We start from the raw sequence: 16,653 nt of genomic DNA on the forward strand, positions 1-16,653 counted from the left end.
GTCAAGGGTGAGCTATGTAATACTTTCAACAATAAAGATTTTTTTAAAAGGCAGCGAGCCTTTCCTGAGATGCTCCTGGACCCGTGAAACACTGTCACTGAGCAGCTACCTAACATTTCTGTGGGCTGTTCGTTTAGATTCTGGGACTTGGACTCTTGCGGGTGTGAGTTCCCTCTTATGATCTGAACTGGTCAAGATACCCAGAAGTCCCTGCTGTAACTTAAGGTGTCACAATTGTAAGACATCTTGAATAGAAGGCAGAGGAATGAGACTGAATCATCGTTCCCATTCAAATGTTTTCACTATAAAACTCAGAGGAGCTAAGGAAGCGCGCAATAATCAGCTTAGCAAACAGACTCTGGGAAGAAAACCTGCTATTTCATCTGAAAATGAAAAGAATGGAGACTGGATTGGAAAGCGTCTCAACTGAAAGGACGTCTATATTGTGACAGACAGCTGCCAGCGATGGCCCATCTCCACCCAGGACAGGACCCAGGAGGTTAATTTACATTTAACTGGAGGGACTTGGACCTCACGCAGGGGCACCTGGGCCGTGAGATAAACGAGAGGCCTGGGTTTCCAATTTCCTTTCCTGATGATCTTTATGAGCAAAACCGAAGTGGCAGGATTTCGTCCTGACCTGGCCTGATGGTACGGACGCCAAAGATCTGAGCTCTGAGGTTCTGTAATTAGGATGTCAAGTACTTGGCTTAAAAAATAAAAAAGGCTCCGAAATAGAGCCCCTGACAGGCAAAGGGACTGCCCCGGGCAGGAAGCCAACAGGCCCGCACCGTTTTCCAGACAAGCCTCGGACCTCAGGCTTTGACGTGGTTGCTTTGACCTTGATGAACCACCGGCTTCAGGTGTGCCTCAGTTACCCAGAATGGGATATGGAAGGAAAATCCAGAGATGGTCTAGGACACAGTGGTCGGCAAACTCATTAGTCAACAGAGCCAAATATCAACAGTACGACGATTGAAATTTCTTTTGAGAGCCAAATTTTTTAAACTTCAACTCTATAGGTAGGTACATTGTTATTAACTTAATTAGGGTACTCCTAAGGCTTAGGAAGAGCCACACTCAAGGGGCCAAAGAGCCGCATGTGGCTCTCGAGCTGCAGTTTGCCAACCACTGGTCTAGGTTGAGCGCCTTAGAAACACATTGGGAAACCTGAAATGACTCGCAACTTTTTCACCATCTCATCACAAACACCCGGAGCCCTGAAGCCGTCATTCAAGCCCAGGTGCCACCCAGGCAAGGATCTGGGGGGCTCTGTAACACCCGGTAGGCTCGGTAGCCAGGACACCTCAATTCACAGCCACCAAAGTCCATTGCTTTAGGGAAGCGGGAGACGACTATTATTGTTGAGTATTCCTGACACTGTTATACACTTATCATCTCATTTAATTTACATAGCAACCCTGGGAAAGAGGTCCTCGCACCCCCATTTTACTGACTGAGTGCAGAGCGGTGGTACCGCTTACCTACACGATTTCACTGCTCTGACCAACCCAACAGTGTCTTCCAAATGCTAATGTGTGCTCTACGTGTCTAGAAACTGACAGTCACGCTCATTGTTTTGGGGGCAAAGCAGAATGACTCGAGTACAGAGAGTGGCCATCTCTGCGAGGGAGCTTGGTCCCTCTGCCTGGGGTCTGGGAGGGGACTCCTGTCCTGTGCACTCTGTTACCTTTGAACTTGATTTCCAACACCTCGTGGATGTTTTCCAGGATGTCTCCATTGGGCTGAAAGGTGTGACACGGACAGTGAATGCTGATTTCCAGACCTAAGTTGGACTCTGCAAAATAAGACACGGAGTGGGTGAGAAAAGCACTTTGTGTGATCGAGACGTGGACGCCCCACCCATGCACCTGAGGGCCAGGGCCTCTGCTGCCACAGACAGAAGTGGGCTGTCCTGAGGGGCACAGGAGACAGAAAGTGATGCCAAAGCCAGTGCAGACCTTCCCACTCATGCTGCCACACCCCATGGATTTCTGGAGGCGTAACTAGTGGGGATCAGGAAGGAGAATTTCAATAGTCATTTATGTTTAAAAGATGGTATTAGGAAAAAATTGTCACATGCCCAAAAAATGAGGAGTGCCCAGTGGTGTGGCTCAGTGGTTGAATGTCGACCTATGAACCAGGAGGTCATGGTTCAATTCCCGGTCAGGGCACATGCCTAGGTTATGGGCTCAATCCCCAGTAGGAGGCGTGCAGGAGGCAGCCGATCAGTGATTCTCTTTCATCATTGATGTTTCTGTCTCTCTCTCTCCCTCTCCCTTCCTCTCTGAAATCAATTAACACATAAAAAAGAAAAAAGAGGAGCGGGAAGGAAGATTAAAAAGTCACACCCTCGAGGTCAGCGGTTCTCAACCTATGGGTCGCGACCCCTTTGGCGGTCGAATGACCCTTGCACAGGGGTCGCCTAAGACCATCTTGCATATCAGATATTTACATTACGATTCATAACAGTAGCAACATTACAGTGATGAAGTAGCAACGAAAATAATTTTATGGTTGGGTCACAACAGGAGGAACTGTATTTAAAGGGCCAGAAGGTTGAGAACCACTGCTCTAGGTGCTTGTTGGGAGAGGAGGTACTCGAGCTAAGGATGAAGGGAAGAGGCAGAGCGGCTGGGAGAGACCAGGGAAAGGGGAAACCTGAAGAACTCTGGGACTGAGAGGCAGTGATTCCAAAGGCCCCAAACTCAGAGGGCCACAGATGGGAGGAAGGTGGTCGAGTCTGGGCTGTAGGATTAAGTCAGGAGCATGCCCGAGCAAGGTCGGTGGCAAACACGCAGCAGAATCAGTCTGAGTGGAAGCTGCCAGCATGTCTGCCAGGGCTGGGATTGTAGACATAAAGAGGTAGATCCCAGGGGAGATAAAATGAAAGTTACAGTTGGCTATATTTCCCTTAAGGAACCGAGCACGAGCAGGTAAAGGTTCCTCGGAGGTTTCTTCGGGAACCTTGTTCAGCTTCCTAGGGAAGTCTGAATCGGGATGGCTCACTGAGAGAAAGCAAACAGTGCGTGGAGACAGTTGTGAAACCAGAGCTGGGCCAGAGGAGGCTGCGGAGGGCCATGGCCAAGGGTCCAGATGGCATGAGCCCGAGAGAACAAGCCCAAGGAAGCGTGAGGTGCCGGGTTTGATGACTGATGCTCTGGTGTAAGAGGGCCAGCTCTGGCCCTTTCTCCTATGAGTTCTGGGATCAAGTGTTTTGGTAACTGAAATTGGGGAAGCAAGGAAACGAGTACAAAAAGTTGAGTGAAGTGGGAGAAAAATAAGTGAAAAAATTGAACTGAATCCAGTAGTTTTGTGCAGGGAAACCAGGTCGGGTTTGGTATCATGTTAGTTCCGGTGGGTAAGACAATGAGAGACTCTCTATTGATCTGGAAGCAGCAGTGGTCGGGTACGGGAGGGAGGTAAAAGGAGTGGACTCTTCCTGGTTTAAGGCAGCTGAAGGAAGGCGCTGGAGCAGCTGGACTGGGCTACATGAAACAGTGGACTCCTGCTACCCCGAAGGGTTGAAGGTAGGCCCGGAGAGACCTGGAGTGGACAAGTTCTATGATTCTGTGAGTTGGAAAATCAAGGTGCAGACAGATGTGCTGGGGAGAGTCAGGGTTCGGGTGCAGGTGTGAGATGATGGCCTGGCTGGGCCGACAGGACTGTCTAAGCAGAGAGCTCAGAGCGATGACAATAATCACCAGCATCCCTTGACTCCCTGTCAAGCACGCCCTGAGACCTCCATGCTGCGTCTGGATCTTTATGATAATCCTACAAAGTGGGAGCTGTTACTATCCTCGTTATACAGATCCGAGGACATGGAGGCCTGGGGAAATTTAATGGCTTATCCAAGGAACTCGGCCAGTAAGTGGTAGAGCCAAGATTCAAACCCAGACAGCCTGATGCCAGAGCTACACTCCTAATTGTCAGAGACAAAGAGAGAAAAGAGGGGCCGACACAGAGCACCAAGGAAGATGCCCACACACTCATTGAGATGCAAAATGGTTGTTTTCCCAGTGTCCACCCTTCCTGGGCCAGGATGCTGGGCGTGCTCCCTGCCCCGCCTGCTGGGGGAGGCGTGGCTCTGCTTGTGGAGGAAATGCAGGTGGGGTGGAGCAATAGCTCAGGGGTATGAGAGGCTAGGACCCCAACCCTGGAGAAAGCTCCAGCCTGCTCTGGAACCCAGAAGGCAGCCTGGGAACCTGGCACATAGTAGGCTGTCAGGTGTTTGATAAATGAATGCAACACCAGATGTGTGACTCAGTTTCCTCAATAGTCCACACCACCAACTGCTCCATTCGCTGCCTTGTTTGGGGCCACAAACTCTGAAGAGGCTCATGAGCTCTGCAGAAGGAAAAGGTCTGTGCACGATCCCCCTGTGCAGGGGGCGGGCAGCATCTGCTGAGAGGGAACGGAAGGTTCCACTGAAGAACTAACCTCAGAATTGGCAGCAGTGGGGATGGTGGGTGGGGGACCCATAGATTCTATTACGAAATTATCTTTTTGATGTCTCCAGAAGGATGGAAATCATTCTCAGTGCAAACTGCTCATTGAGTTCTGCAGCTGTGAAAATAAGAACTCCTTCAGGGCGTCAAAGAAATCCAGGTGGAGCTGATCAAAATCAGGCAGGGAAGCTAAGAGATTCGTTTCCCTGGCCTCTCTCTACAGCCACGTCGGGCTCTAGGCGGAGTGCTGTCTGAGTCAGAATCCCCAACAGTGCTGCTGTCGGCAGATCCACGTGGTTCTGGTGCTCAGGGAGAGAGATAGGACAGATTCCTGGTCCCTTGGAGCTGAGGCAGGGCCTCCAGCCCACAGTCTGCCAGCTCAGCCACCAGGTAATGTCCCTTAGGTGGGGACCTGCAAACTCAGATTGCCCACAGGGCCCAGGCAGGTTCAGGAAGTGAGCAAAGCAAGCTGGCAACTCAAGCTAAGTAGGGACTTCCAGCCTCACTCTTGGGGGACACTGGGGGATGGTGGGGCCTGTGGTGACATGCAGGGAAGGAACCATTGCCTTATTTTCCAGGTGAGTGGGCGAGACGTTTGGGACGTGTAACATTCAAACAGCTCTACTTGGATGGCTACCAGGCCTTTCAAACCTAGTGGGCCAAAATAGAACCTTCCTCAAACGTGCTCTTCTCTCCGTCTTCCTATTTCAATAAGTGTTAGTTCAGTCCAAAAATATCAGAAATCACCTAGACTCCTCCTCTGTCCTCATACCCCACACGCAATCCGCCTGTCCTATTGGCTTCTCCTCCAAAATATAGAATAAATCCACACCACCTCCATACCCCCTGCTACTGCCCTAGCCGAAGTGCCTATTGCTCTCATCCAGGCTGCTGTAAGGCCCTACCTGGCATTCCTGCTTTTCCCTTGACCTCATGGCAACCAGAGGGGTATGTAAAACAAATCACCTCACCCCATATCCCCAGCCCTGCTTATAACCCTCCTAGGATAGCTCACCACACTTGGAATAAGTACTTAAACCTGACCATAGCCTGACAGGTCCATATGGCCCCAGCTACCTCTCTGACCCCCAGCTCACTCGGCTCCAGCCATGCCAGTCTGTCTGCTGCCACTAGAACAAATCAAGCTTGTTCTCACCCAGAGGCCTGGGCCTTGCTGTTTCCTTTGCTTAGAGCAGCGGTTCTCAACCTGTGGGTCGCAACCCCTTTGGGGGTCGAACGACCCTTTCACAGGGGTCGCCTAAATACATCCTGCATATCAGATATTTACATTACGATTCATAACAGTAGCAAAATTACAGTTATGAAGTAGCAACGAAAATAATTTTATGACTGGGGGTCACCACAACATGAGGAACTGTATTAAAGGGTCGCGGCATTAGGAAGGTTGAGAACCACTGGCTTAGAGCATCCTTTATCCTGACTTTCACAGGCTGGTTCCTTCTCCTCACTCAGATCTCAGGGCACAAATTCCCTCTTATTAGAGACCCTCCCTGAACATCTTATGTCGGACCCCACCCAGTCATTGTCACATTGCCCACTCTCTGTTCTTCATGGTACTTATCCCTAACTGAGATTCTTCCTTGTCAATATGTTTACTTGTGTATTACGTGTCTCTCCCACCAGAACAAATGCCCCATAAGATCTGGGATCTCACCTCTCTTATTCACTGCTGAATCCAGGACCTGGTGCAGAGTGAGCAGCTAATAAACACTAGGTGAGTGAATGAATGAAGGACACACAAGGAGTCAGTGGCAAAGCTAGGCTTTAAACCCAGACCTGTGACTCCCTGAGTTCTGTCTTCTTCCCTCTGTTTCATGAAGGATACAAGGACCCCAAGCTCCTTTCAAAATGCTTATTCTCAGAGTCAACCTACCTCTTCGAGAGAGCCATTCACGCACAGTGTCAGTGACGTCAAAAGACAGCCACTCGGCGGTGCCCCGCGTGGGCAGGTTCTTGCTACCGATATAGCGTTGTTTGGCGATGTGCTCATCTTTACGGAGTATCTGCAGGACAGAGAAAGGGTTAGGAATCCGAGGCCTGGACAGAGTCCCACAAGCTATGTCACAGTGCAGGACAGGTGAGGGGAGCAAGAGGAAATGATGTTTCTGAATGCTGCTTTGAGCACCTTAGTTAACTCTCAGTCCTCTTCGTGACACATAGAAATGAAGGCTCAGAGAGGCAGGATTCCCACCCAGGTCTGCCCAGCTGGGTTTCCCACCAGGTTGGCTTCTGCTCTGGGAGGGGGCTCACCTGGAAGAGCTCGATCCTTTGCTCATTGCGTTTGGAGCTGGGGTTGGGCACCCTCAAGACCCGGAATTCTGCTCGGAACAGGTTGGTTCCATTTTTCTCCACTGAAGACACATTGAAGCGGAAAACCTTGGAGGTGATTCCTTTGGGGCAGACAGCCAACTCATCTAGGAGACAAAGCAGCGGGGAGGCGCAGCATGAGTGAGACCCACGGGAGTAGTGTGATACCAACAGACACTTGCCAAGGGGCCAAGTCCACCTGTGACCTTTCTGGAGGCTTGAGGCCTCAGACCTACCATAAACATGGAGATAGGAAGAAGATCCTTGGGGGCCCTGGAATCACACACAGACCTGAGAGAGGAGCAGAGAGACCCCAGAGCCCCAGGACTTGGCCGGAAGGCAGGCCAGTCAACTGTCATCACCCTCCTCCCATTGCCCTAACATCTTCTCCAGCAGGCTCTCCAGCCTGCTCTTCCTACTCTTTCAGAAAATATGGATTCTCAAGAGATCTCAGCTGTTCCTCCTAGTAGTTTAATCATCTCATAGCCAGTGGGTTCATTCATTCATGTGTTTGTTCATTCATTTATTTTATTATTTTTTAAATATATTTTTATTGATTTCAGAGAGGAAGGGGGAGAGAGATAAAAACCTCAATTGATGAGAGAGAATCACTGATTGGCTGCCTTCTGCACGCCCCCCACTGGGGGCTTAAGCTGGCAACCAAGGCATGTGCCCTGACCAGGAATCAAACCATGACCTCATGGTTCATAGGTCGATGCTCAACCACTGAGCCACAGTGGCCAGGCTGTTCTTCATTTATTGAACATGTGTTGAACAGATACTACGTACCAAGAACAGTGCTAACACCGGACGCAGAAAATGAACAGAGATGGCCCCTGCCTTCAAGGAGCTTAATATACAGGGGAGATCATTATTACCTGGGCCCAATTAACAGGACCAGAGGGAAAGTGTTGAGGGCTTGCGGAGAAGCCCTGGAGTTGCTGCAAAGAGATCAGAGGAGGGAGAAAGCAGAGAGCACTTCATGGAAGAGGAGATATTTGAGCTGGGTCCTGCAGGAGGAAAGAGTTGGAGGATGGAGAGGAAAGAAATTTCACAGGTAAGGTCTGCTGGAAACAAAGGCAGGACGGGGAGGAAATGCAGGTGAGTAAGAGTGACCCCAAGCAGCCACGCTGGAGCAAATGAGACCCAGTTAAGACAGTAGATTGGGGGCCACATGCAGGGAGGCTGAAATATCAGACCGAGGGGTTGGATTTTATCGCATTAACAGTAGGGAGACATGGAAAGTGTCAGAGCAGTTCAGCGACATAATCCACAGCAGGTTTCAAACCTAATGAGGCAACACTGGTCTGGCAAAGAGCCCACATCTCATGCCTGGCAGACCCACAGGTGTTTAGATGTTTCTTCAGACCAAGCTGGTCCATCACCATGGCTCCTTTCTCTCTAGGAGTTTCTTCCCTTGACTGTCCCTGCTATACCAGCCTCCATCACCCCACGGCCTCTTCGTCCCTGCCCACAAGACAAAAGGCAGGGAATGCTCTTCCCCAACCCCGAGAACCAGATAAAAGAAAGATCTTATCTTTTCTCCTGTACACTTGACAACCTCAAGGTCTGAGCAGCATTAACACCCCGAGAAAAACTTTCTACACAAATGGTAACAGAACTTGAAACTCAAGCTCAGAGACCCAGATTCCACACATAATGGACATGACTGGAATGAGCTCATAATCACCCGAGGGGTGGTTTAGGAAGTCACGACAAGGCGGGCAGGATCAGAGGCCTGGAAACAAGCAAATGCGCTACTGATCTTTAGGAAAGGATGAGTGAGCGTTTCTGGAAACTGCCATCTGGTGGGCCTGACACTGGTTCTTAGGAAATTAATGGAACAGATGTTAGAAAAACAAATGTGTGAATGCCGGCTAATGAAGCCCTGATTAATAATTGGCTTTGAGAGAACAAATCCTGCCAAGTATTCCCTGAACCATTTCAGATAGAACCCAAAAGAGGACTCATGATGGCAATTTAAATTTTAAGTTTGCAAGTTGATAGCCCTCCAGACATGGAGAAGCTACTTGGACGGGTAACCCTCTTGAGTACTGACATCCTTGGCTCTGGAGGGAGCTGTCATCAACATGACTTCAGTTATAATAGTACCTCCAGTAACTGTTGAAGGAGGGAGAAAAGGATGTGTCAATGCAATGTGTGCGTTGCTGTAGAAAGGGAAAGGGGAACAGAAAAACGGCACGTGCCAGTGAGGAGTCCAGACAACGGACAGCCAGAAGACGGGGGAGCAAGGGGCTGAGAGAGTCTTCAAGACACCCTAGTGAGACCATCCCTCCTTGGTTTCTTCCAGCCCATCAATCAGATACCTGTTCCCTAAGAAGGACTGACTCCTCTTGGTGGGAATGTCAAGGAGATTTCAAGGAGGTAAGCAGGGTCACTATTTTTTATCACTGGGACCTACAGATTTCTAACAGTTAGATCAGATGTTAGGGCAGTGGTTCTCAACCTTCTGGCCCTTTAAATACAGTTCCTCCTGTTGTGACCCAACCATAAAATGATTTTCATTGCTACTTCATAACTGTAATGTTGCTACTGTTATGAATCGTAATGTAAATAGCTGATATGCAGGATGGTCTTAGGCGACCGCTGTGCAAGGGTCATTCAACCGCCAAAGGGGTCGCGACCCCACAGGTTGAGAACCGCTGTGTTAGGGGGTCGTCTCCCTTCAGATAAAGAAACGGATGTCCAGAGGGGTCTTGGCCAGGGTCACAAGGGAGCAAATTGACACTAATAAGCAAAGCTCAGGCACAATTGTTATTGATGTAAAAAGACCTTCCTAGGAGAGAAAAGAAAATGTGATCATCTTGACAATTAAATTCACTGAATAATAATGATGTTTAAATCATTTGTGGAAGAAGTCAGAGTGTAAATAAGTAACCAAAATGTAATAGCGCAACCTTACATTGCATAGAACTTGTATTAACTCAGTTGACCCTCTAACAATCCTTGAGGAAAATGAGAATAAGTAAAATTTACCATTTTACAAATGAGAAAAGGGAGCATCAGGAACGTTAAATGACTTCTGCAAAGTCACTCAGCCAATAGATGGCAGAGGTGGGATTTGAACCAGGTCTCCTGATATCTTTTATTGAAGCGGAGACTCTGGAAGTCTCCTGAGAGGTCATGTAGTAGAGGGATGGTTTCACCAACAAAATGGGGCAGGATTCCATGAAATGGGTCTATGAATGCCAACCTGTGCTTCAGATACGAGCCAAGTCCCAGTCAGCTTTGTGGCTTACCCCCTGCTTCTGCAGAACACTAGTATTCCTGAGAGCTGGACTAGAGGGCTGACCTTTACAAATTAAATCATGACCAACTTTTTCCATTACGCACAAAATATATAGATTGATGGATGCCGTTTTCTCTTTTGAGAGGAAAACAAGCAAAAAAATATTTATGAGAGTATTCATGGAAAACCCTGGAAACAGCTGACCGTGGTTTCAGGCCATGCCATTAGAAATGTTTGCAGACACCTGGGCTCATAGTTGTGCCTTAGCTTGTATACATCATTTCTGTAAGGAAAATTACTGCTGGTTCCAGTGATGGGACTACATATATCAGTGTGGCCGAGCTTCTTTATCCCGGCTGTACATTATAATCACCTGGAGATCTTTTAAAACAGATGTTGCCTGGACCCACTCCCCAGTACAGATTCTCACTACATTGGAGCGTGGGTGGGTCCAGAGTTTGCTTGGGGTTTTTTTTTTTTTTTAAGATTTCCAGATGATTCTAATGTGTAGCCAGGGTTGAGAACCATAGTTTATAGTGCTTTGCAAAGGGTGCCATGGCTTCCAGATGTTCTGGAAGTTTGAGAAACCGCAGCTTTAATGGTTTAATGTTTCAATGAATTAACCTTTAAATGTATTAGACATGTTGTTTGGCCAATGCATCATTTTTTAAAAAAATTTTTGAATTAGAAGACTATAAGCATTTTAAGCTAGTGTTAAAAGTTGGGAAAGTTTACAGAAAGATACAGATTTTCTGCTGTTCTGGGACATGTTCTAGTCAAGCTGGACTATAGTCCTAACCGCAAAACTCAGCCCAAACTGAGCAGTGGGTACCCCTTTTTAATGGGGCATGTGCCCTCCAGGTCCCCCCCACCACCTACCCACCCACCTTCCCTACACTCTAGTCTCTCCATGACCTGAGACCAGGTTCCTGTGCAGTTTGCCATGGTGCTTGGGCTGTGGCTTTTCTGCTGGATCGTTTGCATTAGCCGCACAGCCTCTGTGGGCACTCATATTTAAAGCCCCTTTAAGGGAAGGTTGTGCCCTAGCTCACTGAGTCTCCGGCTTCAGGGAGTTTACGAAGCAATAGGAAGCTTGGAAATACAGAATCCCCAGAGATTCTGATTCTGTAATGGTGGGATGGGGCCTGGGAACCAGTCTTCCCACTCACCTATCCTCTGGACACATTAGGACAAACACTGACTTGGTGTGGGGAGAAGAGCATTGGCAGTAGAACACATGAGCTCTCTTGATATGTCTTTTAATTTTCAGAATGAACACAATCTAAATGTAGCAGCCAGGAAAAAAGAAAGGCTAAAATATCAAGTTTTCCTAGGGACTCTGGGTTTGCTAGTTGCCTTAGCACCGCCCTTTGATGAAAATACGAGTCTCCCTCCAGACACAGGTAATTACAAGCCAGGAGATAAAATGACACCACACTGGGGATATCTTGATAACACGGGTAACAAAGAAACTGAAAAAGCTAAGTCTTCCCCACCGGTGGGTCAGAGAAAGCCTCAACCCACTTCCTACAGCAAAATCCTGGAGAATTATAAAAGGGATTACCCTCTTGCCTTCCTCTCTGGCGGAGACTATGTTGAATCATCCCAGATGTAACCATAAAAATTGTTTGAGCTAAAAAGGACTTTAGAAATTATCTCTGACTGTACAGATGAGGAAACTGAGGCTCGGGGAGGTGACTTGACTAGTTTCATGGTGGTATACTTGTACAGTCTGCCTGAGACTCCTCATCAGATAAAGAAAAACCCTTTGCCCTGCCAATGTGGCTCAGTGGTTGAGTGTTGACCTATGAACCAGGCGGTCAAGGTTCGATTCCAGGTTGGGGCACATTCTCCAGGTTGCAGGCTCAATCCCCAGTGGGGGGGGCGTGCAGGAGGCAGCCAGTTAATGATTCTCTCTCATCGTTGATGTTTCTCTCTCTCTCTCCCTTCCTCTCTGAAATCAATAAACAATATTAAAAAACAAAAAAACTTTCGCTAAATTGGGGGAAAGTTTGTAGCAATGTGAATCTCCTGGCCATAAAATAAGGCAGAGCTAAGAAAGAAGGCACTCAGCTCATGGCTCTGCAATCTGCTCCCAGGGTTACTAAGAGAATAGCTCCTCTCCCCTCCTGCTTGGTCCAGCATGTGATTCATTCATGTTGTTCATCAAAATTCTATTGGAGCCGAAAGGTTAAAGGTAGGACTTACAAATGTGTATTCTGCACATTTGCATTAGTGCTTAATAGTGTGCCTTCTGCAGGCAGAAGGACTCGGTTAGGGCCCCTGATCTTTTGGGGCAAATTACTTAACTGATGCAGTCCCTTCATCTCTCACCTTGGTGCCCTTTCTCCTGCACCACAGGAAATGATTCCTTCCTGCTCTCAGCTCTCCAGGCTTTCCTGCACCTTGCCCCAACTCCTGCTGGCACGTCCCTCCCAGTGCCTGCTCACTGGTAAGGGAGGGGCTGAGAGTGACAAAATGTGGACAGGAATTCGATCTCACCCCCTCTCAGCAGAGGCTCTGGCACTGAGATCCTGGCACCGAGACCCTGTGAGTGCCCTACCACAGACCAGCACCACCCCTGCCACCTTCTTCAGTTCAGGACAGGCTTCCCTCACCCTAAGCCTCTGATGATGGCTCTCTGCTCCGGCTCAGCATCTGTTGGGTGTGTGCATCTGCCCACTGCCTTCTTTATAAGTAGCGTGCGTTGTGTGTCTGCCTCTCCAGGGCTGGCTCAGCACCTGACCAGCTGCAGGGCGGGCCCAGGCTGTGTCTGCTCAGCCTCTGTGTCACCTCCAACAGCTGCGGAGAGTCTAGGCCTGCTTCCTGTTTGCACCTGCAAGTCTCCTTGGCATTGCCTGTGTCCCACTGGGCCCTGCCCATCCCCACGACATCCTGTGTAGCATCCTGCTCATTGTACCAGGGTTTGCTCCCTGCCTGACCATGGCTCCCTGGCCCCAGGGCCACCCCTGGCCTGCTAGTTTCAGGGTCCTACCACTGCAGCTTGAAGCTGCCTCGCCCTGCCCTGGCTTTTCTCACTATTTGTGCCCTGAGTCTGCACAAAATGGAGGTCCACTGGCACCCGGGTGCCCTTGCATCTCTCTGGCTCATTCATTCTCAGCTGGGGATTCCAGGCTGGCTGGGCCCTAGTGACTCATAAGCCCTCCTCCCTGGGACTCCTCCTCCTGACCTGGATCATTAGGGTCCCAGTCCTTCCCTCTTGTCCTGGGCTCTCCTCAGACCGTTCCTGCTGGCCAAGGCTTTCCACCCTCCTCAACGACCAGCGCCACTCTCTCCTGCCTTCATACGTGCCCAGGGGGTGGAGGCCTAGCCATGCAGCGACTGGTGCCCCCGGGAACTGTGAACCCCTGGCAGACCCTGAGTCAGTCCACCCTAGAGGGCCCTGGGCAAGGAGCACTAGTTCTGCCTTGCCCTATAGCCTCCGCCCCACACAGTAGCCACATCCTAAGGCAGGGCGCTCCAGGCAGCCACAGGACACAGGAGTGGGAACCCCTCCCCAGTAACCACAGGCTCCCACTGGGGCCTTTTGCAGCTTCAGCCAGAGCTGGTCCACCCATCAGTGGCTTACTCCTCTTCCTTCTCTCTGGCCAGGTTCCTTTCAACCCCTGCAGTTCCCCGCTGCTGACCATCCTCACGCGGTGTGCTCCATCCCACCTTCTAGCCCCCACTCCGGGCACTGCCCACCTCCCAGGTGAGCCAGGGCTGAGGTAGTCAGGGTGGCGAGGACACCTGCTGGTAGGAAAAGCAAACAGAGCTGCTCCCAGAGTCCCTGGCTCACATTCCTCCTTCCTGGGCTGTCAGTTTCTCAACATCTGCCAAATCTCTCTCTCTCATGTTGAAGTTTTTAAAAATCCCCGTTCAATAAACACACATGACTTCCACACGTGTACAAACACACAGATGTCTCACCCAGAAGCCTCCCAGCTCCTCAGCACAGACGGGAGCCTCCGGGGAGGACACACTCCCAGACACACGTCCCCTCTGCACCCACAGCCACACCTCCCACCCACTCTTCCCGTGACACGCAGACACAAAAGGGCCGCCAGCCACCATCTACACGTGAGAGCCACAACCCTGCCTTCCAATGTCCACAGGCCTAGAAGGCACCCATTTTGAGCGTGTGCATTTATCTACTGTACAAATCCAGACTGTACATTGCCCTAAAGCACTTGTCCATGTGGACAGAGGTGTGTACCCTTCCCCCACGCCCACAGCTCATGTGGGTCACGTGTGTGGTAGAGACTGAAGGATCCAGACAGCAAGAAGATGCCTCTTGCCTGGGCTTCAAAAGCGTGACATACATTAACTTGTAGCTCTTCTTCCCCAAAACTGGAAAAAACTGAACTGGAGACGTGTCACAGTGAGTTGTGAAAAGCAGGGAGAAGACGGGGTCTCCAGAGTCTTGGAACTGTAGGGCTTGAGAGAGCGCACAGCCCTGCCCCTGATGACACCTATATGCCTACCGTTACCAACCCGTTCGCATGTGCGACAGAGCACATATGTTAACAGGATGACACAATGCGATTCCAAATTAAAATCAGTCAAGGATGGGATGTGAGTTCAGCAAGCCGCTCAACTCCAGGACTCCCCGTCTCCCAGAAGTGCCCGGGTCTTACCAGAATGGCTCTGTCTCTCTCCCCACCCACCTCCCAGCCCCAACTGCGCATCCCACCCCCTGCGCCTTGGTGTGGGTGGACCAGGGGTCCCTGCTGTGTGGCCACCGCCAGGCCCCCCTCAGTGGGACTCCCTACTCCAGTTCAGACCCTCCAGAGCAGACACCCCAGTGAAAGTTTGGACTTACTGTGTTCCGCCAGCCCCGGGATCATGTCGAATTTATGGATTTCTTTGGCATAGTACTCCCAGTCGGTGTTTTCCTGAGTGCAGCCGTCCTCCCTCTCCTCCAGCAGATCCCTGGTGCTGTTGTACAGGGCCAGGATCTGGTAGGGGACGTGGGTCATCACCGATGGCTCTGGGGGACTCGTGAGTCGGAGTTTGCTCAAGATCTGTCCCCTAATGGCTTCCACTCTCTTCTTCCTGATGTGGCTGAAGTCCAAGGTGGTGCAAGTGGACAGAGAAAGGCTGACCGTGGCGAAGTTCAGCAGGGCCAGGACCACCAGAGCCCTTTGCAAGTGCATCTTCATGTGCGAGCCGGGGAGAGAGGCCAGGGGGGCTGTGAGGCCCGGTGAGGAGGAGACCCCAGCAGGCGTGCAGAAGGAGGGAGGAAAACCAGGCGGCCTCCCTAGATCCCGAAGACTGAGGCTTGGCAAGAAGGTGCATGAACTCACTGCACTGCGAGAGCTTCAGGACTTCCAGGAAGCGCTGGCAACCCTGAGCACGAAGAAGCCGACTGTGTGCCTTACAGCTCTTGGTTTCTTCTCCATGTGTCTAAACAGGTTCTGCTGGGCTCGGACTCCCAGCAAGCCAGATGGAGGGCAAGCAGAGGGCTGGGAGGGGTAGCGAGGCAGCTGGGAGTAAGAAGGGAGCTGGAGTTTTTCCTTAGGTAAAAATAAATAGAGCGGATATCTGATATTGCCAAAGGCTGCTTGGCGATGGAGAGAAAGTGGGTTTTTTTTTAAGGAAGGAGCAGAAGGACCGTGGCTTGGGTCCCAAAATCAAAATATTTGCCTTGTCCCGAAGAAAAATAAGGAAAGAGAATGAAAAAGAAAAGAAAAAAATGTTTAAAAAAAAAAAGTCAGATCACCAGTGAGTAGGTGGGGAGAGGCAGGGCTGGGCTGCTGATGGCCCGGCTAAAGGTGAGGGCAGCGGAGGACACACTTGTCTCCCAGGCACACCATTCATGCTTTCTCTTAGGGTGCACGTCCTCGGGGCTTTCTAACTGACTTTGTTCACGCTGCCTCTTGTCTTCACTGGCCGGGATGTGGGGTTATGTGCAATTGGAAGGCAGTGAGGACAGGCCCCTGGAAAGCAGCCCCAATAATCCACTTGGACGCCCAGGGTCACCAGCACCTCGGCTTGTCTTCTCCCTCAGCCATTGCTTCTGTTCCCTGCTTCTCTTTAAAAAAAAAATAAAAAGGAGAAGAAAAATAAAATAGAAGCCAGCTCACTGCACGCCTGCTCCGGAAAGCTGTTATTCCTTCTTTCTCAGGCTTCTTCTCCTATCTCTCGCCTCCCTCGCTCATTCCCTCGGACTTGGCTTTCGTCTTCCCTCCCTTTCTCTCCCTCCTGCTTCTCCCTCTCCCTCTCGCTCCTCTCCCTCTCTCTCACACACATGCACACACACTGCTTTCTCTATTTCTCTCTGCTGAAATTTTATACCTCCCTCCGATGACGTCTCTGGTCCGGGGTGGGGGAGGGAGGGACCAGCGCACGCAGCCTCTTTTGCGGCCCGATCTTAATGTTTTAAACAGGCACAGGAAAAGCCGAGCCCATTTGAAAAATACTTTGCGAGTCCTCTCGTTCGTTCAACGTGGTAACTGAACTTTTTTCCCTCTCCTCTTGGAGTCACTCCTGCTTGCTACACGTTGACTGTTTTTCTGGAAAGTTACTCGGGTGAATCCCCTCCCTCCTCTCTCCCCCAACTCCTTCTCCCTCTCCAGCTGTCAGTCCGTCCTCTCCTGGGCTGGTCTCTCGCACCCACCCTGGCTG

General features: G+C 50.3%; 1 protein-coding gene across 1 annotated transcript in view; it reads right to left on the reverse strand.

The window, feature by feature from the left end:
- TGFB3 (transforming growth factor, beta 3) overlaps window positions 1-16,545 on the reverse strand; it is a 22,273-nt gene extending 5,728 nt beyond the window's left edge. Inside the window, exons 1-4 of the mRNA XM_005883598.2 lie at window positions 14,849-16,545; window positions 6,720-6,883; window positions 6,343-6,472; window positions 1,691-1,798 (exon numbers count right to left, since the gene is read on the reverse strand). Of these exons, the coding sequence (XP_005883660.1) occupies window positions 1,691-1,798; window positions 6,343-6,472; window positions 6,720-6,883; window positions 14,849-15,188 (742 nt within the window). The 5' untranslated portion in view covers window positions 15,189-16,545. The remainder of the gene's footprint in view (window positions 1-1,690; window positions 1,799-6,342; window positions 6,473-6,719; window positions 6,884-14,848) is intronic.
- Window positions 16,546-16,653: the final 108 nt, after the last annotated feature.

The sequence above is a fragment of the Myotis brandtii genome, unplaced genomic scaffold, assembly GCF_000412655.1.
Source record: "Myotis brandtii unplaced genomic scaffold, ASM41265v1 scaffold793, whole genome shotgun sequence".
NCBI lineage: Eukaryota > Metazoa > Chordata > Mammalia > Chiroptera > Vespertilionidae > Myotis > Myotis brandtii.